Here is a 25636-nt window from a genome sequence, read left to right on the forward strand (position 1 = left end):
AGACGCTCACACATACGTACGTACACTCACCCCTATGAACGCACACACGCACACTCTACCCCTATGAGCATCTCCAAGAGACTAAGTCCTCCGGCGGGTTTTGAAATTGATGAAGTCACCACAGGCGCCTCGCAGTCGACAGGATAAACAACATTATTACAAGTTCTAAAAAAATACATTATTAGCAAAAAAAAAACTGCGGGTGAAGAAGATGGACGGACAGTTGGGATCTCGCGTTCTATGTTGATCCGACGGTGGGGTAGTTGTGCGATTCCTCCCCAAGTCGTCCGGTCGACGGCTAGCTTGGCAAGGAGCCAAGGACAAAGGAGAGCAGATTGTGCGGAGCGGAGAGCTCGGCCGTCAGTTTCCCTGATCCAAAACAAACATCCGCGAACTCCTCCATCCCATTTGCTCGTGCCGAGGAGCGGAGAGGAGCCACAGGGCGAAGACCGGCCGGCGCGCCGTGCGATGGGCGGCCACCTCTACGCGCTCGACTTTGACGGCGTCCTCTGCGATAGCTGCGGCGAAAGCTCACTCTCCGCCGTTAAGGTCTCCTCCTCTCCCCTTCTTGTTTTTCTTCCGCATGTGGTTCCTCTGGCTATCTCCAAACGAACTGGATTCTCCGTGCAAACCAAGTTTCACGAGCACCAGCGGATCAGAGATCTCTTCTAGTTTTTGGCAAGGAGAAAGAGAGACACAACATCACGGATCGCTTCCGGAAGCACGATTTTGTTAGTTTTACAATTTACAAAAAGAGATTAAGAGAACATGACCAGTCAGTCTGCCGCGCACAGTAGCCCAGCGCCTAGAAACTGTGCCTGCTCCCAAGCCATGGCAGCATAACAAACCCATTCGAATGGATTGGTAGAAGATGTATCTATCAACATGCAACGTTTTCAACTCCAAATTCAGTTCACGAAAGAAAACAAATCAAGTTGTGGGTAGTACTAATTTCAGATTCTGCTCTGAAGATTCGTCCTTTTTTTTTTTGTTCTAAATGTGTGGATGCAATTTGCGCTTGAAACTTTGTACCATTGTACATGTTGCTTGTGCCAATCCACGAACTCTCTGTTGAAATTTTCTGCCATGCATTTAGAGCACGACAGAACCTGAATCCATGGTAGCTGGCATCTCCACAAAATCTTGTACCACAAGAGGTTCTCTCTTACTAAGTTTCTTCCCTTTCGGCACTAAGTTTGCTAGGGCCGACCTTTGTGTCATTGGTACCATGCACAATGGCTACTGGGTCGACTTATCCTTTTCCCATGTGTGTCAATGCATGTATTTTAGTGTTTGTCTGCACCAGTATCTAACTTTGTGTTTGATGTTTTGTTTCCATTTGTCAGGCTGCAAAGGTCCGATGGCCTTGGGTGTTTGAGCTTGTCGACGCCACCATGGAGGGGTGGATTGTGGAGCAAATGTACACTGTAAGACCATGTGGTCCCGATACACCCACATTTCATCTTTGAAGTTTGCATCTAAATAAGTATATCGGGTGGACGTTGGATTTTTTGATATGGCTGGAGCATCTAACACCATGTTTTAAGGCGGTGCTATCCATGGGCGCTAAGCAAAACTATCCCGACATTTCTGCTAGGTTGGCTGTCGTTCCTGCCTTTGGGTTGGCATCGCCTCTTAATAAGGAATCCGGCACCTCGGCCGATTGATGGGCATATGAGCTCTACCTGTCTTTGTACTTGTCACTAGCTAGATGGCTGGGTGATTTCGTTGAATGGTTTAACTTCCATTTAGCTCCATATGTCGTTCATTTTGTTGAAGGGATCCATTTTAAGTTCAGGTTATATGGTTACACGTCAATGCATGTGTGATGGATTGATGTTGACTGGTTGAGTTGCTAATTCCCTGGGGACTATTACTTTGTTGCTGTCCTGTGAAACGAGCACGTGTATTCAATATATACTTATATATCATATTTGTGCACAAAAAGTTGCTGTTGCATGAAAATAATTGATTGGTCAAAGAATTTAGTTACTATCATATATGAGATACAAAAACAGAGATGGGTGTTTGAAAGATTATCATCGAAGGCCGCAAGAAAAAACTATTCCCAATCCTACAAGATTTAGCAAAAACTGCAACGAGCAATGAGTAAAAAAGATGAAAGGCTAAATGTTTCCATTGAATCTGTTGCAAGCTTATAGATGTGCAGTCCGACTTCGACTAAATAGGAAAGCCCTTGAGATGTACAAGTAAGAGACATGCCAAAGGTTTAAACTTATGCACTAGGGAGAAGGTAAAATTCTTTCCTACTGGAGAAATTAGTACAAGAGATAATGCTCCAATACAAATACAAATACAAATTGAAGAAGAGACTTGTCCAATAAGTACAAAAAAAATACACAAATGAATCAATGTAAGCTGGAGATTCTTCTTAGTTTGGTAGCATATCACATGATAATGTGCAATTGTATTATGATCTGTAGCCCTTGCGAGCATCACCAGTACAGGATCACAAACATGCAACATCGACTTTTGACTTTTACGTTTCATGGTACAATAGCGCATCATCGTGTGATATGCTGCCGAAAGAAGAGTCAGTGATGGCTCCCTCTTTTTGTTTTCAGTTCTGCAGTTTTAGTACTTACTGGATGGTCTTTTCATTTTTTATTTGACCATTGCATTATCTTTAGTTTTGACCTCTTGGTAGGTGCTACTCTGTGTAGTATGGAGTTTTGTATTCTCTGTAAACTACACACTTGTGTAGTTTTCTTGTAAAATTGTAAGTAGCAAGTCGAACTGTCCAATCATGTACATATCTTTAGCCTGCAATAAATACCATGAAAATGTCTAACCTTTTCTTCGTCTTGCCCCAATGGTCCTTGCACTTTTTTGCTTATTTTTGTTTGATAGGGTGGTATCTTTTTGTTGCAGTCTTTCATGACTTTGCAGCAATCTTTCTCCTTCTTTTTGTTACATTATATGTCAACTGGATTGTTCAGTCAAACACCTACTTTCATTTCCTCCTCCGCAACTTCTTATTTTTCGTTATTGTCATCTCATTGCCCAATGCTAGAGGTGCATGGAATGTCAGATGAAGAGCTTGCAATGTGTCTCTCTGATTCATGATTCATGGATGGATTTTCAACTTTCCCTTAGCTGCTCACCTTCCTTCTAGCATTAATGCTCCTTCCAGCCTGCTCTGTTCAAGCTCTACCTAATTATATCAGTGCTTACAAACTCATATCAATTACCTAAGCACAAAACATGCTAATTACGTATGAGGAATCAAAATTGTAAAATCTCTAGATGTGGTGTTTTTTTTCAAAAAAATTGCTGCAGTGGAATATATATGTTCATCAACATGCAACACAGTTTCATAAGGACCATTACATTCATCATCTTCATAAGTTCTTGACCACACGCCGATACTGCTTTAGAATGTTTTCCGCTGTTGCAGCTTCGTCCGGTCGTGGAAACAGGATATGAGAATCTCTTGCTTGTTAGGTTGCTTGTTGAGATCCTGGTACCGTCTGCTCGACATTCATCGGTAAGTTTTTAATACTCAAGTCCATCTGTATAGAATTTATAACAGGTCGGTAGTGATTGAATCAATGCAATTTTTCTAGCTTGATAATGTTTACATCTAGGTTATATGTGCAAGGTTTCAGAAGGGCTCAGCGTCCAAGAAATATTAGAGAACTGGTTAAAACTGAAGCCGACCATCATGTCTGAATGGAATGAAGATAGGGACTCTCTAGTTGATCTATTTGGCCGCATAAGGGATGACTGGATTGAAAATGATTTGCCTGGCTGGATTGGCGCTAACAGGTAACTAGTGTAAGAAATAGTTGGTATATGTTTTTATCCAATACAGTTGCAGAGAAATTAAGATATATTTAACCTAACACTCTCTGACTGAAGTATTGGAACTTGGTACATGCACTTGACTAGAGAACCAGTTATAGGAGATCTTACTGTGTTTTGATCCAATAAAAGGACATGTTCGATAGTTTGTTAAGAGTTGCACATAATTTTTCTGTTTGGTAAAGATAAGGAACATAACATCAAATAGTGAAAAACTAGCATATGAACATGTGCTAAACATAAGTAAAACTTTATTGAGAGTTGTGCAGAACGCTGTTCAGTTTGTTGGGAAAATAAATGAAAAAACAAACCCCGTGAGAACAAGAGAGGATAAGGAGGCCCACAAGTCAGGGTGTTACCTTTTGTAAGAGAGCAAGGTGCTGCCCACATCACACTGCAAGTTTTGAACAAGAATTATGCAAAACTGCAGATTTTATCCGGGAACAGCTGATGCATTGAAATTTTCAAGCTCGGAAATTTACATAGTCACTACTAAACAGGTACCTTACTTTTACATCTAACCACTAACTGTTTACTTATTTTTATCTTCTGTGTCTGTCAAGCTTATAATTTTCTTTTCTGAGTAAATTTTCATGAACAATCAATATTCTAATTGTGGTTCTTATTAGATTGGATTTGGTTTATTTGATATCGGATATTCGGTGATATATCATGAGTATGTACATCATTTTTAGGTGGACTAACACATAGGAACACAATTCACTGAGAACCTCAACCAAGTGAAGTAGGCTCACTTTCTTACTGATGACGTCAATTCACAGCTCCAATTGTAGGAAGGTGCAATGGCAAACATCTTATTGATATGGGTTATTACGTTGATCCCTTAGACTGGAATATTAAGCTTCCTAGTATGCCAATGTACTGGGATATTGACCTATGTAACGAAGCGATAGGTTTCATGACTATTTAAGAAGTATATTAATTGGTCTGCTTTTCTGCAATGTTGAAATACCGGCTGACAAACTACAGATACTTCTAACTACTGTATTCAGGCATAAATATTTCATTAAATAATTTAGGAGGGAAATAATGGAATGATGGCTCCCATGTCTACTCATTTCATATGTATTCCATGGTTGCCTGTTGTGCGTATGCAGCAGAGGAAGCTGATACCACGTAATCAACTTTTGATTGCCTTTTCAGGGCAGATTTGCTGAAGCACTACTGAAAGAATTGGCTGGAATAGAGATTCCGTCTGAAAGGATATATGGCCTTGGCACTGGGTTGGTCCACTACTACCTCCGTTCCATAATATAGGACGTTGCCAAAACGTCTTACATTAAGGAACAGAGGTAATACTTGTTTTTCTCCTCTGCACCAGTTAAGAAGTTTATTTCTGAATCTGTACCTCTTGCTTCAGCCCAAAGGTAAAAGTTCTCCAGCAACTGCAGCAAATGCCGCAGCATCAAGGCCTGACACTTCAGTAAGTCCCTACTATTACACGCTTAAATAATATACCAATCTCCCTTGAAGTAGTTCGCTGCCTTCCTCCTCAATTAGCTTGGACGTAGTTTACTATCTGGAGTTGACGATATAAAATCTTTTCTGTTTCCTGTTTAAAAAGAAATACTTTCTGTTTGTTTACACGTGAATGGATGAGGTATCAAAAGATTAAGCATGTCAGTTAAATGAAAGAGTTATTTACATTTACCAGATGACTTGTACTATTTTTTTTTTCTTCTGTAAAGATCTTTTGCAATGTTAAGCATGGATAAATAGAGCGAATTGATTGTTTCGAGTTACAAGTTTCACCATGCAGAGGGTAATATCATCTCCATAAAAACTCACTTAAAGAATGATAGTTTCCTGAAGTGGCCATGTTTTTCTTTTTAGATTAACGTTGAACTGTTGAAGTGAAGTAATAGAACAAAAACATTACAGTTTTTTTTCTCTATCCATCCTATCTTACCAGTTTTATTGAGGATCGCCTCGCAACTTTGAAGAATGTGATCAAGGAGCCGGCACTGGAACGATGGAACCTCTACCTGGGTAAGTTTTAGTATTTATTCAACCGATGTGATGATTAGTTGTTAGATTACTTTATCTAGCTGAATGTTTCGGATGCATTTTTGCAGTGAATTGGGGATACAACACACCTAAAGAGAGGGAGGAAGCAAGCGACATATCAAGAGTCAAAGTCATTGATCTCTCTGACTTCAGCAGAAATCTTAAATAGCTGGAAAGGATGCAAATCATCAAACAGAGTTTTCTTTTCTGGTGACCCTATTTGACTTATGCGCTTGGGTTCATTCGCCCTTCGCAGACACTATCTCATCGTAAAAACAAATACATCATTTACACATGCCTTCCGTCGGGACATTCACTACCCTTGCAATCATAAAGTAATAATTCGGGTCTCTCCTTTTCTTTCGCTGTGAGGTAGATGCATCGATTCCTTGTGTAGCTGGAGTGATAGTTTTCCAAAATGCAAAGTCTTCCAAAGGGAACCATGTATCTGAAGGCAACGGGTACTCTGAAGGCTACGACTATCTGAAGGTCACCGTGCAATGTCTATCTGAAGGCAACATGTATTTACAAAAGCAACGGCATGAGGTGGCATGGTGTGAAACGATGGTCGACCCCAGCAGCAGCCGCTGATCCACTCGATACCACTGCAGCCATGAACATTTCCTATTTCCTCATGTTCCTCCTTAGAGTGCGAGGAATTGAGAGAAGGACCCAACACTTCGCTTCCGCCACTTGAAGTGAGGAGGAGGTCCTCTATTTATACGGAAAAAATGTGAAAAATTACATGACATGCCTACAAGTTATGGCTGTGCTCTCAAATCCCTCACATGACGGAGGGTAGCAAGCTAATATGGCACAACAATGTTATTATGGCATCTAACATATTACTTCAGTGTTCAGTAACCCTAAGATGTAATTACAACTTTGCAATAGGTGGTTAGGACTTTAGAGACTGCCCTGGTATTAGTAGTTCGACCTTCAATATTTTCTGTCAGAATCTTGTTAATTACAAATTCGATATGTGGCGCTTAAGGGTGACTTCTTTTGGGCTTCTAGGCCAGCTTCGAGGTGGTGGACCGCTGAAGCCCAAAAGAAGTCTTCAGCTTCCATCTTGCTTATTTCCACCGAGAAGCCCAACTCCTGTGTATACCCAAAAACTGGTCCTGACCTGTTTCTGGATGGCTTCCCGAGCTTCCGCGCTCTGAAACGAATCGGTACTCTGAGTTGCCCCTATTGTTGCTTCTATTTACAACGAACTGCCCCTCCAGAGAATAACCTTTCGATAAAAAAAAGTCAAAAAGGGTCGCATCGCTCATTCCCGAGCGAGCTAGGGTTCCGCGCCGCCACTGCTCCACCGCGAAACCCGCCGCCGGCTCCCCCTGCTCGTTTCCGCGCTCCCCGATCTCAGCCACGACCGGTGCCCGCCTCTCCACCCGTAGGCCGGCGCCGACGGCGATCTGGCCACTCCGCCCCCGCCGCTCTCTCCCCCACCGCATCCCCGTGTTCTTTCAACCGCTGCAAGGACGGCCCGCCTCCCCACCCGCCGAACGGCGCAGACGACGAGCGCGCCGCTCCGCCCCGCCGCCGCTGCTGACCGTCGACCTCGTCCTCCCCCAACATGCCTCGTCCGTGGTGTCGTCCCCAAATCGATGTTCTCTGTTCTTGATATAGATTGCTGTCTGGAAGTATATTGCTTTCTTCTATCTGTATCACAAGATCAGAATTATTTGCTTACTTGTGTATATGTATCACAAGATAAGAATTAAATTGCTTACTTGTTCTGCCAGAAATTTCATTTGGTAATCCTCTGCATATTTTGAAACCACCAAGACATTCTTTTATTCTGTGTAATAGAGGAACTAGTTTCTAGGAGTTTCTACACACCGCAGTTTCTCCCTGAAAGTATAGAGATGGTAAACCTAGAGGGGGGGGGGGGGGGTTGAATAGATTTCTACAGATTTTAATTCTTTCTTTGCAATATTAGCCTTTGCGGAATATAAAGGTGAGCCTAATGCAAACTAGGTGAAGCAACCTATATGAGGATACAACTAACTCGAGCACGAAGGCTCTCACAGACGGTTAAATCACAAGTAAGGAGTTCGGTTAGAGATAACCGATAGCACGCGGAGACGAGGATGTATTCCCGTGTTCCCTTGCTTTGCAACAAGGTACGTCACGTTTGGAGGAGTGGAGGTCCCACGAAGGATTCCCCGCGCCACGAAGGCTCACCCTATTCTCCGGAGCCTATCCCACGAAGGAATAGCTCACTCACTTGTGGTAGACTTTGAGGTAGCCTCCAAACCTTCACAATCTTGCCCGGAGCAAATCCACAGCCCGGATGCTTCCGGACTCCTCTTGCCCACCTAGGGTTTCCAAGGAACCCTAGGAAGCAAGCTTCTCAATGAATACAAGGGGGAATGAGATTTGGCTTGGTAGAACGGTAGATCGGGTCCTCCTCTAACGATTCCCCGGAGGGATTTGAGTTTGGGTGGAGGAGGAGGGAGATCTGAGGCTTTTGGTGTTTCTAGCAATGGAGTAAGAGAGAGAGAGCTCAAGAACAGCTTGTAGTGTAATGCCCAACCGTTCAGAGGTAGGAGAAGACCTATTTATAGTGTTCTTCGAAATATGGCCGTTGGTCACTTGCCACCTCAGCATTTTCCTCGAGAAACCCGGTTTGACCGGGCCACAGACCGGACAGCCCGGTGGTGAGGCCGGTCAGACCGGACCAGTGACCGGACTCCATTTGCTGGTTCTGGAGCTCCTCCGGTTGGCGGTCGGTTGGCGCCCGGTTGGCGACCGGTCGACCGGGCCGTGCGCCGGACCCGCCGGTCAGTAGGCCGGTTGACCGGTCGGCAACCGGATTTCTTGTGTTCTGCTGGAGACTCCGGTTGGCGGCCGGTCGACCGAGTCGTGCGCCGGACTTCCCCGGTTGGCGACCGGTTGACCGGGCTGAGCGCCGGTCAGTCCGGTTGCTGGCCCGGTTGGACCGGGCTGCGGACCGGATTCTCGCTCGTAAACCCCTTTTTGATTGTTGTTGAAGTGGGGGTCTCCTTTAGCCTTCTTGTTCCTTTGATACACCATTTATGCCTCATTGCCTAATACCCGAGATTATCCTTATAAACATATTAGGTCAAATACTCTAGCGCGGTGTCATTGTTACCAAAATAATGGATAAGGGTAAAATACCCTTACAATCTCCCCTTTTTGGTAAACGATGACAAACCGAGCTAGAGTCACAAATAGATATTATGATAAGCTCTAAACCTTGATTCCATATAAGATATTACGACAGCTCCCCCATAATGTGTGCACTTGGAGAATTTGCGTTTGAATGCAAAGTGCACCATTTGTGGAACATGAGAAGCTCCCCCAATATCTTTAGGAAACAAGCATGGTATGGAGATGTGCATATCAAGATATATAAGCATAGCACACATAATCATCCTAACATAGAGTAGCACACATAATAGTCGTCCATACATATCCATACACAAATTATTGGAAGTAGCAAATGGTTCTTGAAAGCTCAAAGCAAATAAGCACAAGCCATATAAAATCCAAATAAAGCAACTCCCATGGCTTGTGGGAACCCCGTGGTCCTAGACTCCTAGACTCTACTCTCTTCTCCCCCTTTGGCATCGGAACACCAAAAAGGCGAAGAAAAGAGGAGAGATGCTATCGCAGTCATCAGTAGATCTCATCCCCGGTGGACCATGAGTACTCGCCATCGCCGCGTGCAGCCGCAGGACTCTCATCCTCATCACCATCATCATCAGCAGGGTTAGAGGCACGAGCAGTCCTAGGAGGGATGGCACCATGTGCATATACAGAATAGTCGAAGTTCTGGAGCATCTCATCAGTAAGGGGAGGCATCTCCCACTCGGGGTGCTACCACAGGCTCCATCTCAGGTCCAGGAGGAGGAACAGGGTGATTCCGTGAGGCCATGAACTCATTCTGGCGCCTCCGTGTCTCCTGGGTCATGGTAAAGGTCTGATGTGCAACATCATTGGTGTTCTTGCACATTTGCCACATGCTTGAGAAGAAGCGAGCAGCACCATGCTTGGAGCGCCGAGAGTAGCTGGAGCTAGCATCATGATCATGGCGCTCCTTGGAACGGCGCTCAGTGGAGGGCGTCATGGAGGGAACGTCCGGACGAGTGGCCTCCCGAATAGGTATCCCGAAGGGGTCCATGATGACTTTCTCACCAAAAACGTTGAGAGGAGCGGGGACAATGTAGTTGATGAGCCTCCGAACATACCGAGCATAGTTGGGAGTCATGCGCTCCATAACCGCACGCTTCAGCTCACGGTAGATAAGATCACACCCATCAATCTTCCTTCTTCCGTCAGGATGGCAATAGTACATCAGGTTGAGGTGATAGTTCCTGACTTCACTTGTGTCGCCAGACTTGCTGATGAGGCATTCACGGAACATCTTGGCAAGAACAAGGTATGAGTAATACATCCCAGAGATAGTGGGAGGTCCAGGTGTAGGGTTCGCAGGATAGCAGAATGAGATGTCACCCTTAGTAAGCTTGGACCGGGAATGAATCTTGTATCCAGGATTACGATCACCACCACAACCCATGGCCGCACGGAACTGAGAGTAGGTGCATGAGTACTTGTCCGTGCCAGTCATCCAGGTGATGGTGCGGTCCTCATCATCATGGAAGAACACGGTGCAGTGGAACTGACGGACTAGGAGAGGACAGAAGGTAGGATCCTCATGGTGATCTTCAGGCTTCAGGCACACAAGGTCATACAGGCCCAGACCCTTCAAGGTTTCAACCACAAAGCGATACTTGGTGGCTTCATGCAAGGCAAGCTCTTCAGGGTTGATGGCCTTGGGCACGACAATATCACCATGCTTCATAAACTCATGGGAATCATAGTAACCATCCCATAGGGCTGCCTGAGTCTTGGTCCAGAAAAACCGATCCCCACGAAGGTAAGTCCGTTGCTCAAAGCGATACGGATTCACCGTCCTCATCTCCTGCCACTCAATACGGTTTGCAAGCCCGGCATTGATAGTTGGCACTATTTCCTCATCATGTTGGGCTGCATGCTTGTCCTTTCTCCTGCCACCAACAGACTTGTTTCTACCCCCAACTGAGCTGTCACCGTCAGTACCCTGCTGAGCTTGAGGGGGAACGCGGCTACTAGAACGGCGAGGAGGATCAGTCCTTCCTCTCTTGGAAGCATTGCCACGTGCCTCACCACTCCAACTACCTGTGAATGAGAAAAATAGAGCAGGGATAGCAGTGGGGTAAGCGTACATGTCATCAATAAGAGGGAAGCCAAAAAGCATAGCATATATCCAAGTGTATCGATGAGATTGTGCGAAAAACTGGGCAACCCGGCGCACAGTCCGGTCCAACCGGGCAGCCGACCGGACGAGCCGGTTGGCGACCGGTTGACCGGGCCACACGCCGGGCCGGCCGGTTGAGCGGCCGGTCGACCGGGCTGGTGACCGGGTCTGTCGACTTGTGATGTTTGGCCCAGATTTTCTACCACAAATTCATGCAAAAACTCATAAACTTGAATATAGACTATAGCAATAGAGTGGAGTAAGTGCATTGTGTTGTGAGACACTCTAAAGGCATGAGGACTTACAAACCCTAACCCTAGCCCTAAAATTTCCCAAAATTTGTCAAAAATTTGCAATGTGTAAGGGGGACTAGAGGATAGGAAGAAAGATTGATCACATTACCCGAAGACATGGTCCTCCTTGATCAAGAGAGCAAGAAGAACACGAGATAGGGCTTAAAACCCAAGAACTCCAAGATTTCCCAAAATAGCTTGAGAGGGACCAAAACCTTTGGTGGAGATGTTCCAAGGGGCCCGATCTATGGTTTGGTGAAGTTTGGGGGGTTCTTGTGGTGGGAAGGCCCTAGAGCTTGGTGGAGGTGATGGGGGCGGCGGCAATGGAGGTGTGGCTGTGTGGGAAGAATGGGGAAGAAGACCCCAAGGGGTATCCTCTTCCCAACATAACAGGCCGCGCACCCGGTCGGAAACCCGGTCGAACCGGACCTGGCGCCGGCCGATCCGGCGCAGAGGCCGGTCCAACCGGGCCAGAGACCGGCCATCCAGTTTTATCTCGTTTTTGCCTTGTTTTGCCCCTATGCTTTGTGTAAATGTGAGTGAATGCTCAGATGATGACATGTACATATAGATAGATAGATAGATAGATGATGAGATGAGCATAGACATGGGGTTGGAAACACAAGATTTTCTAGGCATACCCATTGGAGAGAAAATCCAAACAAGATGTAAATAGCAACAATGGGCATGAGTCGAAATATATATCAAGAATCATAAGCCATTTTGAAATGATTTTTGCAATAAGATCATTTGGCCTTATATAGTCAAATCAAGTTGTAATGAAGGCTCAATGAGGGGCGGGGGATTACTCCCCCTATGTGAAAGCGCAAATGTCATGAGACCTCGAAGAGACATGCTTGGGTCCATATAATGACATTGGGTCTATTTATGTTGCACACATAGGTATGCATCTTACCAAGACATGGTAGGATGGCTATCCCCATATGTGCTATGCCTCTAAGCTAGATAGCAAGATAAATGCAAGAATATAGTGCAAGAAGTTAATCAATCCAAGTTTTTAGGATCAAGAATACCAAGTTCTCCTCTCAAGTTAACAAAGCGGGCTTCATCCAAAGGCTTAGTGAAAATATCCGCCAATTGGTAGGTTGTTCCCACATGAGTGAGATCAATATCCTTATTGGCAACATGATCACGTAGGAAGTGATGGCGAATGTCAATATGTTTGGTGCGACAATGTTGAACCGGGTTATTGGCGATCTTAATTGCACTTTCATTGTCACAAAGAAGAGGCACCGTACCAAGAGACACACCATAGTATTTCAAGGTTTGCTTCATCCATAACAATTGAGTGCAACAAGATGCCGCGGATATGTATTCGGCTTCGGCGGTGGATAAAGCGGTGGAGTTTTGTTTCTTGGATGACCAACTCACCAATGACCGGCCAATAAATTGGCAAGCCCCGGAGGTAGACTTCCGATCAACCTTATCACCGGCCCAATCGGAATCCGAATAGCCAATGAGTTCAAAGGTTGACCCCTTTGGATACCATAGCCCGAGAGTAGGAGTGAGAACAAGGTATCTTAGAATCCGTTTGACCGCCATTAGATGGCTCTCCTTGGGAGCGGATTGAAAACGAGCACACATCCCGACACTTAGCATGATATCCGGCCTAGAGGCACAAAGGTAGAGCAAGGATCCTATCATGGAGCGGTATACCTTTATGTCCACATCCTTCTCACCGTCACATGAACCAAGTTGCCCCTTTACGGGCATGGGTGTCTTCATTGGGCTTGCATTGGTCATGTTGAATTTCTTGAGCATGTCCTTCACATACTTCTCTTGAGAGATGAAGGTGCCTTTTGCAAGTTGCCTCACTTGGAAGCCTAGAAAGAACTTCAACTCTCCCATCATGGACATCTCAAATTTCCTAGTCATCAATAGCTCAAAAGCTTTGTTATGATTGGGGTTAGTTCCACCAAAGATAATATCATCAACATATATTTGACATATAAATAAGCCACCCCCTTTAACCCGTTTGGTGAAAATGGTGGAATCGACCGTACCCATGCAAAACCCATCATGTAGTAAGAAATCCCTAAGGAACTCATACCAAGCACGTGGAGCTTGCTTGAGACCATAGAGTGCCTTATGGAGTAAATACACGTGGTTGGGTCGGCATGGGTCTTCGAAACCCGGGGTTGAGCCACATATGCGGTTTCTTTTAGAGGACCATTCAAAAATGCACTTTTCACATCCATTTGAAATAATTTGAAATTGTGGAAAGATGCAAATGCAAGCAAAAGACGAATAGCTTCAAGACGGGCTACCGGCGCAAAGGTATCCTCAAAGTCCATACCTTCTATTTGGGCAAACCCTTGCGCCACTAACCTTGCTTTGTTTCGTATGACAATGCCATTCTCATCTTGCTTGTTCTTGAATACCCATTTGGTCCCAATAACATTGATGCGATGATCCGTGGGTCTCTCAACTAGAGACCATACTTCATTACGAGTGAAACACTCCAATTCTTCTTGCATAGCTATTACCCAATCCGGATCAACCAAGGCTTCATGTACCTTGAGTGGTTCAAAACTAGACACAAAAGCATGGTGTTGACAATAAGTGATAAGTAATGCATGGTGTCTACGAGTTACCACTCCTCTTGAGATGCTACCAAGGACTTGATCTACTTTCATGTCACTTGCACTTGTAGCGGCCTTGATCTTCCGAATGGTTCCTTCATGATCAATGAATTCATCTCTTGCTAGTGCTTGAACATGAGGGATCACTTGAGCTTGATCATGAGTTGAAGATGTTTCTTGATCATCATCATGGTCTTGCTCCGTGGAATGAGGACTTTCTTCTTGTTCTTCGGAATGTGACTCATCTTGAGTGGAGGATGGTTCTTGAGTTGCACTTGATGGTTCGGCTTGAGTTGAGCTAGGCTCCACTTGAGCCGTGCTTGATACTTCTATTCCATCATCTTGATCATCATTATGAACTTCCATGGGCCGAATGTGTCTAATGCCCATATGCTTGATGGCACTAGATGGATCATCATCATTACCTGCAACACATGGAACAACTTGCTCCACTTGGGAGCCATTATCCTCCAAGAACACCACGTCACAAGATACTTCAATAGTCCCAGTGGACCGGTTGTAGTACCTATAGGCGTGAGAGTTCTCCGCATAACCAACAAATATGCCCTCTATAGTTCTAGTTTCAAATTTACCGAGCTTTCCTTTGTTGTTCTTAACAAGACATTTTCATCCAAAGACACGAATATACGTGACATTAGGCTTGTTACCGGTAAGAAGCTCGTATGGAGTTTTGTTGTGGAGGGGACGGAGGAAGAGCCGGTTGGAGTAGTGGACGGCCGTAGAGATGGCTTCTCCCCAAAAGTTGTGGGGTGAGTTGAATTCACTCAACATGGTTCTTGCCATCTCAATGATAGTCCGGTTCTTCCTTTCAACAACACCATTTTGTTGAGGGGTGTATGGCGCCGAAAACTCATGCTTGATGCCCTCATCATCAACAAACTCTTGCATAGTATAGTTCTTGAACTCGGTGCCATTGTCGGTCCTAATCGCCTTGATCTCGGATTCATATGTACGTTGAGCTTTCTTGGCGAAGGTGATGAACTCTCTATGTGTCTCATCCTTAGACTTAAGGTGAAAGACCCAAGAGTATCTTGTGTAATCATCAACAATGACAAGTCCATACTTGCTTCCTCCAAGAGTATCATAATGTGATGGCCCAAAGAGATCCAAGTGAAGGAGCTCCAGAGGCCTAGATGTGGTGACAATACTCTTGATAGGATGTTTCTTCTTGAGTTGTTTTCCGGCCACACATGCACTGCATACACGATCTTTCTCAAAAGAAATGCCGGTTAGTCCAACAATGTGCTCACCCTTTAGGAGTTGTTTAAGATTTCTCATGTTAACATGACCAAGGCGGCGATGCCACAACCATCCTTCATCATGCTTGGCCGCCATTAGACATGTGGAGGGAGAGGGGCTCTCTTTCGAGAGCTCAACCACGTAAAGGTTGTTCTCCACATATCCAACAAGGACCAATTTGAGATTGTCACTCCTAAAGACTTGCACATAATACTTAGTAAAATATGAATTGTAACCGGCATCGGCAAGATGATATATAGAAAGTAAGTTATAACCAAGGTATTCAACAAGCATGACCGTCTCAAGGCACAAGTCCTTAGAGATTGCCACATTGCCATACCCAAGTACCTTTCCCTTTGAGTTGTCACCAAAGGTGATGCTTGACTTCTTGTTGATATCCTCAATGAATTGATCAAGCACACATGTTCCTCCGGTCATATGATTGGTGCATCCACTATCAAACACCCATTTTGGACCACCGGAGGCATACCCCTACAAAATCAAGTAGAGGATTTAGGAACCCATCGATTAATGGGTTCCTTTGCAATGGCAACAATATCTTTTGGTACCCAAATTGAGTACTCTCTATAAGCATAGCCATTAGGAGGGCCAACATAGTTAGCATAGACATCACCATAATAATCAACAAATAATGCATAGTGATCGTTTGGCCCCGTGCGGTCACCACTAGTGGCTTTGCCCCTTGAGGCTTTGCCATTATTAGTGACCTTCTTGTTCCTATCTTGAGCGGGTTTCTCCTTGTTGTAGTTCTTCTTCTTGTGAGACTTGGGAACATATCCAAGTCCAAACTTTTGATTGTTTGACCTTTGCTTACTCAAGAGGTCATCCAATCCCATCTTGTTCTTGGCGGTGGTGAACTTTGCAAGTTCCTTTGTTAACCTAACATTTTCCTCAAGAATAGATGCATGCTCACAAGAGGATTCATTAGGATGATAGTCAAGACCATATTTAGTCACCAAGGATTCAAGATATGCATTGGTCTCAACATGCAAAGAGAGTTCCTCTTGTAAACGAACATGTTCCTCAACAAGCTTAGCATGCTCATTAGTAAAAGATGTAGGGGAACTAGCATGGTTTTCAACAAGAATGGGATCCTTCATTGATTCAAGTGCTTTCATGTAGGTTTCTTGGAGTAGGTCATGATTCTATCCAAGTTTCTTGAGCTCATCCTTTACAAGCTTGTTAGCTCTTTCAAGGTGGTCAAGATCCCTAGTGAGAGAAGCATGAGCAACTTCAAGTTCCTCCTTTGAGGTATGGAGCACTTGAGTCAAAGATTGAGCCCTATCAATAGTTTCTAGGTCCTTAACTTTATCAAGTTCATAAGTTTCAATTTGTTGCTTAAGGCCTTGAGATATGCACCTTTCGGTTTTTAGCTCTTGTCTTAGGAGATTGAATCTTCGTTCCTTTTCATCCAATTGATATTCTAACTCCTCAATGGACTCATCCTTTTCCTTGGGTGAGTCCATCAAGAAATCAAACTTGACAAGAGCTTCACCACGAAGGGTGCATCTAACATCATAGAGTTCCTTAAGCACAATTAATTCTTCTTGATTTTCGTTTTCATCATCAAGGACACTAGATAGGGAAGGTGGAGGTTCCATTACCTTGGTTTCCCTTGCCATAAGACAAGAGCCAATGATTGTAGGAGAGGAAGAGTCATCGGAGTCATCATCTTGAGTTATTCTTGCCATGAAGGAAGAACCAACATCATTCTCCGTGGAGTAGTCCTTGGAGTAGTCATATGTGAAGAGTGACCCGGGCTTGGAGAAAGCCAAGCCGGCCACCCCGGCCTCCTTCTCCTCATCTTCATCTTCATCATCGGACAAGTACTCGGCTCCAACAAAAGCTCTTCCCTTGTTCTTCTTGAATCGATCGTTGATTGGGTTTGGCTTCAATCTTGGCTTGACCCCTTTGATGAATCTTGGCTTGTCTACCCTTTTCTCATAAGGGCACTCATTTGCAAAGTGGCTATCTTCATCACAATTGTAGCAGGTTCTCTTCTTCTTCTTGTCATTGAGGAGCATTGGAAACTTTGCCTTGTATTTCTTGGCAAAGAAAGCAAAGTCGGTAGCCATGTCACTAGTTGAAGTCATCTCTTCTTCTTCAATTTCATAGTCTTCTTTGCTCCCATGATCGGCCCTAGCTTTGAGAGCAAGGTTGTGTGACCCTTCATGGTTGTGCGAGGCTTCATCCACACGGTTCATTGCCATGAGTCTCTTTCCCGCTTTGGCCATGTTTTCATTGGCGGCCACATAGGAGACGAGATCATCGGAGTTGAGATCGGCACTCTTGGTCATGATTTGCAAGTTGAGTGCAAGGTTGGTGTCTTCTTGCTTGACGGCAATCATAGCGATGACCTTGGACTTTATGAATGCTTCATTCATCTCGAAGCCATCATTGTACTTCTCAACACCAAGTCCCTTGACCATTACTCTAAGAGCACCAAGCCTAGCATAGGCATCGGATACGGATTCTCCATCTCGAATCATGAACTGGTGGGCCTCTTGCTTTGCGGTCTCATAAAGAGCTGATTGGATCAAATCGGTTCCCTCTTGGAGTACTATGATCCGATCCCACAACTCTTTAGCGGAGACAATGTCATCGACTTGATCAAGGAGCTTGCGGTTGATGCCACTTCTAATCTTGTCACGTGCGGAGGCATTGAGTTGACGGTTGTAGAACTCGGTGGAGGTCAACCGAGTTGGATCTTGTGGCTCCCGATGTCCATGAACAATGAGCTCCCATAGCTCCACACCTGCAGGCTGCGAATATGAGATTCCATAGCAGATTTCCAATGTGGAAAGTGAGTTCCATCAAAATGGGGAACGGTCCCACTCTGGTTTATATGAGGCATGGGTGAAGTGTTTTTGGGATAGTCATGGTTAGCTTCATGGTAGGTTTCCTTAGAGGCCGAAGCCCCACTAGGAGTTCCACCCGCAGTTAGGTTCTTAAGCATGGCAGTCATTTCTGTCATTTGGTTTTGTAGCTCATCCTCCTTTTTCTTCTTCTCGGCATCATATGCCAAGAATCTAGATTTCATCTCTTTAACCGAAAGTTTAGAGTCGTCATCTAGACCCTCGAAGAGTTTATCCATCTCACTCTTAAGGCGGTGAAGCCCTTAATAAGAGTCCAGGCTCTGATACCAATTGAAAGTATAGAGATGGTAAACCTAGAGGGGGGTGAATAGGTTTCTACAGATTTTAATTCTTTCTTTGCAATATTAGGCTTTGCGGAATATAAAGGTGAGCCTAATGCAAACTAGGTGAAGCAACCTATATGAGGATACAACTAACTCGAGCACGAAGGCTCTCACATGCAGTTAAATCACAAGTAAGGAGTTCGGTTAGAGATAACCGATAGCACGTGGAGACGAGGATGTATTCCCGTGTTCCCTTGCTTTGCAACAAGGTACGTCACGTTTGGAGGAGTGGAGGTCCCACGAAGGATTCCCCGCGCCACGAAGGCTCACCCTATTCTCCGGAGCCTATCCCACGAAGGAATAGCTCACTCACTTGTGGTAGACTTTGAGGTAGCCTCCAAACCTTCACAATCTTGCCCGGAGCAAATCCACAGCCCGGATGCTTCCGGACTCCTCTTGCCCACCTAGGGTTTCCAAGGAACCCTAGGAAGCAAGCTTCTCAATGAATACAAGGGGGAATGAGATTTGGCTTGGTAGAACGGTAGATCGGGTCCTCCTCTAATGATTCCCCGGAGGGATTTGAGTTTGGGTGGAGGAGGAGGGAGATCTGAGGCTTTTGGTGTTTCTAACAATGGAGTAAGAGAGAGAGAGCTCAAGAACAACTTGTAGTGTAATGCCCAACCGTTCAGAGGTAGGAGAAGACCTATTTATAGTGTTCTTCGAAATATGGCCGTTGGTCACTTGCCACCTCAGCATTTTCCTCGAGAAACCCGGTTTGACCGGGCCACAGACCGGACAGCCCGGTGGTGAGGCCGGTCAGACCGGACCAGTGACCGGACTCCATTTGCTGTTTCTGGAGCTCCTCCGGTTGGCGGTCGGTTGGCGCCCGGTTGGCGACCGGTCGACCGGGCCGTGCGCCGGACCCGCCGGTCAGTAGGCCGGTTGACCGGTCGGCAACCGGATTTCTTGTGTTCTGCTGGAGACTCCGGTTGGCGGCCGGTCGACCGAGTCGTGCGCCGGACTTCCCCGGTTGGCGACCGGTTGACCGGGCTGAGCGCCGGTCAGTCCGGTTGCTAGCCCGGTTGGACCGGGCTGCAGACCGGATTCCTGCTGTAGACCCCTTTTTGATTGTTGTTGAAGTGGGGGTCTCCTTTAGCCTTCTTGTTCCTTTGATACACCATTTATGCCTCATTGCCTAATACCTGAGATTATCCTTATAAACATATTAGGTCAAATACTCTAGCGCGGTGTCATTGTTACCAAAATAATGGATAAGGGTAAAATACCCTTACACTCCCCACCGAAACCCATAAGCCGACTTATGCATAAGCATAAGCCCAAAAGAAGTCACCCTAAGGGCTTGCAATAACTATGATGCGAAAAGCACCAACACGGCGCTTTTTGTAATTCGCTGGACATCGATCCACCGCACAACCTGTGTCGCGGCAATTAGATCCAATAACATGGTTCAATTGGCCTCGAAGTCAGTTTTTTGGCTGGCAAAGGTCGTTTTGCCATCCGACCCTCCCAACCAGCGGGGGAGGGGGAGCGTTGTCGGTGAGAGAGGGGGGAAAACCCTATTTTGTCCTTTCCTATCCACCCCTCACCGCCTCCACTATTTCCCACCACCGAAAAGGCAGGTCCGCCAAGCAAACCCATTGGGACCCACCTCGCCGCCCATCAGCCCTAGATCCATCATCGTAGTCGCCCGTCGATAGTTCCGGGTCCCCTCCCAGCCGCCTTCGATGAATTGCATGAGATGGATTATGACGGTGAGGAGATGTTCGCCGCTCTGCTGGAGGAAGAGGCCAATGTCGCTGCCGTCAATGACGACGAGCATATGGAGTTCCTCTCGGCTTTCCTAGCCATGTACGCCTAGGATTTAAAACCGCGACGTGGAGGATCACGGGCGGGGCGGCGCAAGATCAAGCCGAGGATGCATGCTGTTCTTGTTGTACGCCGACTACTTCGTTGATGATTTAACGCGCAACGAGGTGACACTTTGGTGCCGTTTTGAAGTTGTTTATGAAAATTATGTTGATCGTCATGAAACACGACAACTACTTTATTTGCAAAAAAAGATTGTACTGACATCATTGGTTTTTCATCGATCCAGAAGTGCACATATGCTTTGAGGATGCTTGCCTATTGAGCTCATACACAAGACGACTACATGGGTATGGCTGAGTCCACTGTATACATTTGCATGTATTGATTATGCAGGCAGTGGTGGCAGTGTTTGAAGAACTATACTTACAATCACCCACTGCATAAGACATTGCTCGGATCACAAACACATAATGCAGCAAGAGGATTTTATAGAATGCTCAGATGCATCGATTGCATGCATTGACACTAGAAGAACTTTTGATGAGATTATTTTTCAAGTATGCTTATTTACATGATATGCAATATCCATCCAAGAGATGTGGTCGATTGTTACTCCTTATGTTTGCTGTTGTACAAAATTTTGGTAATTGTGTATCTTGATCAGCTTACAAGACACCAACACACATGATCATCGGAGTTCTCATCCACCAAGGCAAAACCACTCATGTGAATGGGCTCACCTGGTGACATGGGCATCCCTAATGGGCCTGCTGAAGATAGTACCCGGGGTTTACTGAAGGCCCACTACTCGAAGAATAAGAAGATTCGGAAGCCCAAGATATTATTAAGGAAAGTTAGAGTTGTAATAGAAAGTCTTATTTGTAATCTTACGGGATGAGTTAGAAACCTTCCCGGACTTTGTAACTTGTACAACACGAATCCCTCGGCTCCGCCTCCTATATAAGGGGGAGTCAAGGGACGCAGAGATCATCGAATCATTGTCTACAAACCCTAGTTTTCATAATCGTCGAGTACTTTTCGGCTGAAACCTTCGAGATCTACTTGCCCTCTACTTCCAACTAAACCCTAGCCTACAATCCATAGGCATTGACAAGTTGATACCTTGTCAATTGGCGCCGTCCGTGGGAACTAGAGGCGACAAGGAGCTGATCTCGATGGCACGTTCAAGATCGTCGACTTCATCAGTAGCAAGCAACATCATGGACAGAGGTAAACAGATCGAAACTGGTCTTGTTGATTTTGTTCCTCACCCGCCCTCCCGTTTGGATGCATATGCGTATCTGGAGGAGCCAATGAAGATGACGTTTGGAAAATTCGATTTCCGCGTCGAGAAAGAAGGAGTGTACCGTCTCGAAGTTCCGATCTCATCGGGATTATTGGCGGGTGGTCCTGATCTCTCAAACTCAGTATCATCCGTCGAGTCAAGCGATAAGGAGATTTCGTCGCCACGCTTCATCGACAGCAGGGCAAGTGAAAAACTCGCCAAAATCTTCAGCGACATGTCCTTCGAATCATCGGTGGACTCTTATATAAGCGATGATTCGAGCGACACTGATAGCTTCGACTTCATCGACAAATCCACCTCTATTAGGAAGGTCTTCACCAAACTCTATGATGGTGTCACCGAACCAAGCAAAGTGAAAACTCCAAAATATCACCAAGTTTATGCCATTGGAGATGCAAGTCGCGATCAAGAGGAAACATCGAGGCTTTCGACGATTTGGGCAATCCCTATGTCGATCCCTCAGATCTAAGGAGAGGTTTGGGCACTAAATATGTCGGGCCCACACCACGCGTCAGAGTTCAACTTCCGCAAACAGCCTGGGATAGAGCTGCGAAAGCTTTAGATGGTTCGAAACCAATGACGACAACCGCTACGGTCCAAGAACTGCAAGCTTATCAATATAGACTCGCCGAGCTGGAAGAGAACTGGAAAAACGGACGAAGCTTTAAACGGAAGAAAGGAGGCAGCCTCCGCGTCAAGCGAGACGAAGGGCGAGTTAAGTCGACAATGCTGGAACCTCGGGAGATAGCCATAGAGAAGCTCGGAACGAGCAAGGTCAAGATTGCAACACATACCTGAAGGAGAAAGAGAGTACCTGGTTCAAAATCTCGACATGTCTTTTATGTCGATAGACACAAGAGGGAATATTATCCCCAAAACACCAGAAGCTGGGTATATGGCGACACAAGCCTTTATCCTCGCATCTAGGCCACCTCCAGGAGATCCAAGGGAGGCTTTGTACAACATGGCAGTGGCAGGAGCTGAAGCCATGGGAACGGCGTTTGCACCAACACCGCCGGAAGGAGCAGGCAAGGCAAAATAGTCCACGACCTACGGCAGCGGCAGAGCAAATGTCGAAGGAACAAGTGGAGCAAGAGACACGGCAGCACAAGCAAGGGTAGACAGAGAGCACGGCAAAGCGAAGGGAACATCGGTATTCCCCGAATTAAACGACGAGGATATGTGCGGTTTGCCGTGCTTCACAAGGAGAGTACGAAAAACTCGAGTCCCTTCGGGATTTAAGTTGCTCGATAATTTCAAAAAATTCGACGGCCTCGCAAGATCCGGAGGATTGGCTAGTTGATTACCTCGAGACGGTGAAGTTAACTGGAGGGACCAGGGCAACAGCCATGCAAAGTATTCAAGTGCATTTAAGTGGAGCCGCACGATCTTGGATCAAAAAGCTTCCTCCAGGGTCTATCGACAGCTGGGATAGCTTTGAGGACATATTCGTCAAGAATTTCCGATCCACCTGCAAGAAACCCGCGTCTCTAGAGGAGTTACGGGCGTGTCGACAGAAGCCAGACGAGCCAATGAGAAAATATATCCAAAGGTGGAACATCATAAAAAACTCGGCAGAAAATATATCTGACGAGAGGGCAATAGATGCATTTGTCGCAGGGATCAGGCGTGGAGATTTTGTCGAAGATTGGGAAGAACCAATCCAAAGACAGTATTCGCATTAATGGAAATAGCAAACGAGATGGGCGAGATGGAGAAGATGCTGTCCACAACAAACGGCATAGGTCGCCGAGAGGAGGACCGCGGTCGAAATTATCAATCAAGGTGACGATTTCCTCGGCGGTACTCGAATTATGATGCTCCGGGTCAAATTTTGGCTGGTTTCCGAACCAGTGCAGGAGGAAATAATCGAGATGATTACCAAAGAAGTAATGAGCAACGAAGTGACAATAGAGATGAATTTCGACACAATAGGCAAAATAGCGGGCCAAGGTTCCAGAGGCCTTTTGTGTCTCTCGAAGAAATGATGAACGGGCCGTGTCAGATGCACTTTTTCCTCGACGACGAACGGGAAAAGACAGTCGGGACATCTGCGTGAAGGATTGTCGAAATTTCCGGGCAATGCTCGAGATATGCGGGGCATGCTAATGCTCGAGCAGCGCAAAGAAATCCTCGAGAACCCGAAGTGAGGTTCACCTGCCGCCTCCTCCCGCGATAACGAGATGACAATCGACATCGGCTAAGAATAGCGGCGGCGCCCGCACCACCACCTTACGTTGATCCCAACTCTAATGGAGCGGTCTCGATGATTCAGAAGGGAAGGCCATCCAATAGAACTCAGAAAGTAATCTCGCGACAGGTGTTCATGGCAGAGAAAATGCCTCCACCAACAGTTGAGTACCTTAATTGGTGAGGGCAAGACATTGGCTTCACTATAGCAGATCATCCGCAGCCAAGTTCCTCGACCAGGGCAGTCAGCACTCATACTACCAGCGGTCATCGCAGGATTCGACGTGTCTCGCGTGTTTATAGATGGTGGCAGCTGCTTGAACCTTATGTACGCAGATACATTAAGGAAGATGAATATATCCCTAGCAAACCTGAAGCCAACAGACACGAGATTCCACGGCATCACACCAGAGAAGCCAAGCTATCCGTTGGGGAAGATTAATCTCGATGTTCAGTTTGGGACCCGAGAAAATTACAGAATCGAGAAATTGGAGTTTGAAGTCGTAGATTTCCCGTCACAATACCACACTCTGTTGGGACGACCAGCATATGCTCGATTTATGGCGGTACCACATTACACGTACCTATTGTGGAGGATGCCCGGACCCAAGGGACCAATCACAATCAAAGGAAGCTTCGCTCTAGCCGATAAATGTGACAAGGATTTTCATCGACTATCAGAAACTTTCGGGATGCAAGCTGAGTATTTGGCATCAAGGCTCATGACTGACTACGACGTACTGCCAGACGTTGCAAGGCCAAATAAAGAATCAACTTTCAACACTGAGAAAAATTCTAAGGAAGTGGAGATTCACCCGACGGATCCAAAAAAGACGACATCTATCGCAAATGACATGGACCTCGCATAGGAAAGCGCGCTCGTCAAGTTCCTCCGTGAGAACTGGAAAATCTTCGCATGGTGTCCAGCTGACATGCCAGGAGTACCCAGGGAACTTGCCGAGCACCACCTAAACTTGGATCCACTAGCGAGACCAATCAAACAACCTTTGCGACGTTTTCGGAACCAAACCGCAAAGCTATGCTATCAGAAATTGATCGACTCAGAGAAGCTGGTTTCATCAAAGAGATATCCACCGAGGCCACCTGGGTAGCTAACCCAGTGATGGTGCCAAAGAAAAACACGAAAGTCCTTCGCATGTGTGTCGACTTCACGTGTCTCAATAAACATTGTCCAAAGGATCACTTTCCCCTCCCAAGGATCGATCAGATTATCGACTCCACGGTAGGATGTGAACGTCTTTCCTTTTTGGACGCATACTCTGGTTATAACCAGATCAGATTAAAAGAAGACGACGAAGCCAAAACAGCGTTCATCACACCGTATGGCGTATTTTGTTATAAAACAATGCCCTTCGGGTTGAAAAACGCGGGAGCAACGTATCAGAGGATGATGCAGAAGTGTTTGGCAACACAGATTGGAAAAAATGTGCAAGTATACATTGATGACGTAGTCATAACGTCAAAAAAGGGGACGACGTTGATCGAAGATCTCAAGGAAACTTTCGATAACCTCGACAAATTCCGCATCAAGCTAAACTCGACAAAATGCTCTTTTGGCGTCCCAGCAGGAGAACTTCTTGGGTTCTTAGTTTCAGCAAGAGGGATTGAAGCAAATCCCGACAAAATACAAGCCATCATAACAATGAGGAAGCCAACCAAGTTAAAAGAAATACAGCAATTAACTGGGTGAGTCGCAACTTTGAGTAGATTCGTCGCCAGGCTGGGAGAAAAAGCACTACCGTTCTACGCTTTGATAAAGCAAGGGGAGAAATTCCAGTGGAACGAAGAAGCCGATAGAGCTTTCGAGGATCTGAAACGCAAAATCTCGACACCACCAGTCTTGCTGGCGCC

The 25636-nt window shown here is 45.8% G+C and overlaps 1 protein-coding gene across 1 annotated transcript; it reads left to right on the plus strand.

Annotated features, from left to right (window-relative positions):
• The first annotated feature begins 366 nt into the window (after window positions 1–366).
• On the plus strand, window positions 367–6203 carry LOC124678280. Its single transcript, XM_047214194.1, has 9 exons — window positions 367–549; window positions 1347–1427; window positions 3419–3508; window positions 3623–3789; window positions 4256–4325; window positions 4990–5069; window positions 5207–5269; window positions 5759–5835; window positions 5922–6203. The coding sequence occupies exons 1-9, from the start codon at window positions 469–471 to the stop codon at window positions 6020–6022; spliced, it is 810 nt and encodes a 269-aa protein (XP_047070150.1). The 5' UTR covers window positions 367–468; the 3' UTR covers window positions 6023–6203.
• The last annotated feature ends 19433 nt before the right edge of the window (window positions 6204–25636 follow it).

This window comes from Lolium rigidum, chromosome 7 (assembly GCF_022539505.1).
Source record: "Lolium rigidum isolate FL_2022 chromosome 7, APGP_CSIRO_Lrig_0.1, whole genome shotgun sequence".
NCBI lineage: Eukaryota > Viridiplantae > Streptophyta > Magnoliopsida > Poales > Poaceae > Lolium > Lolium rigidum.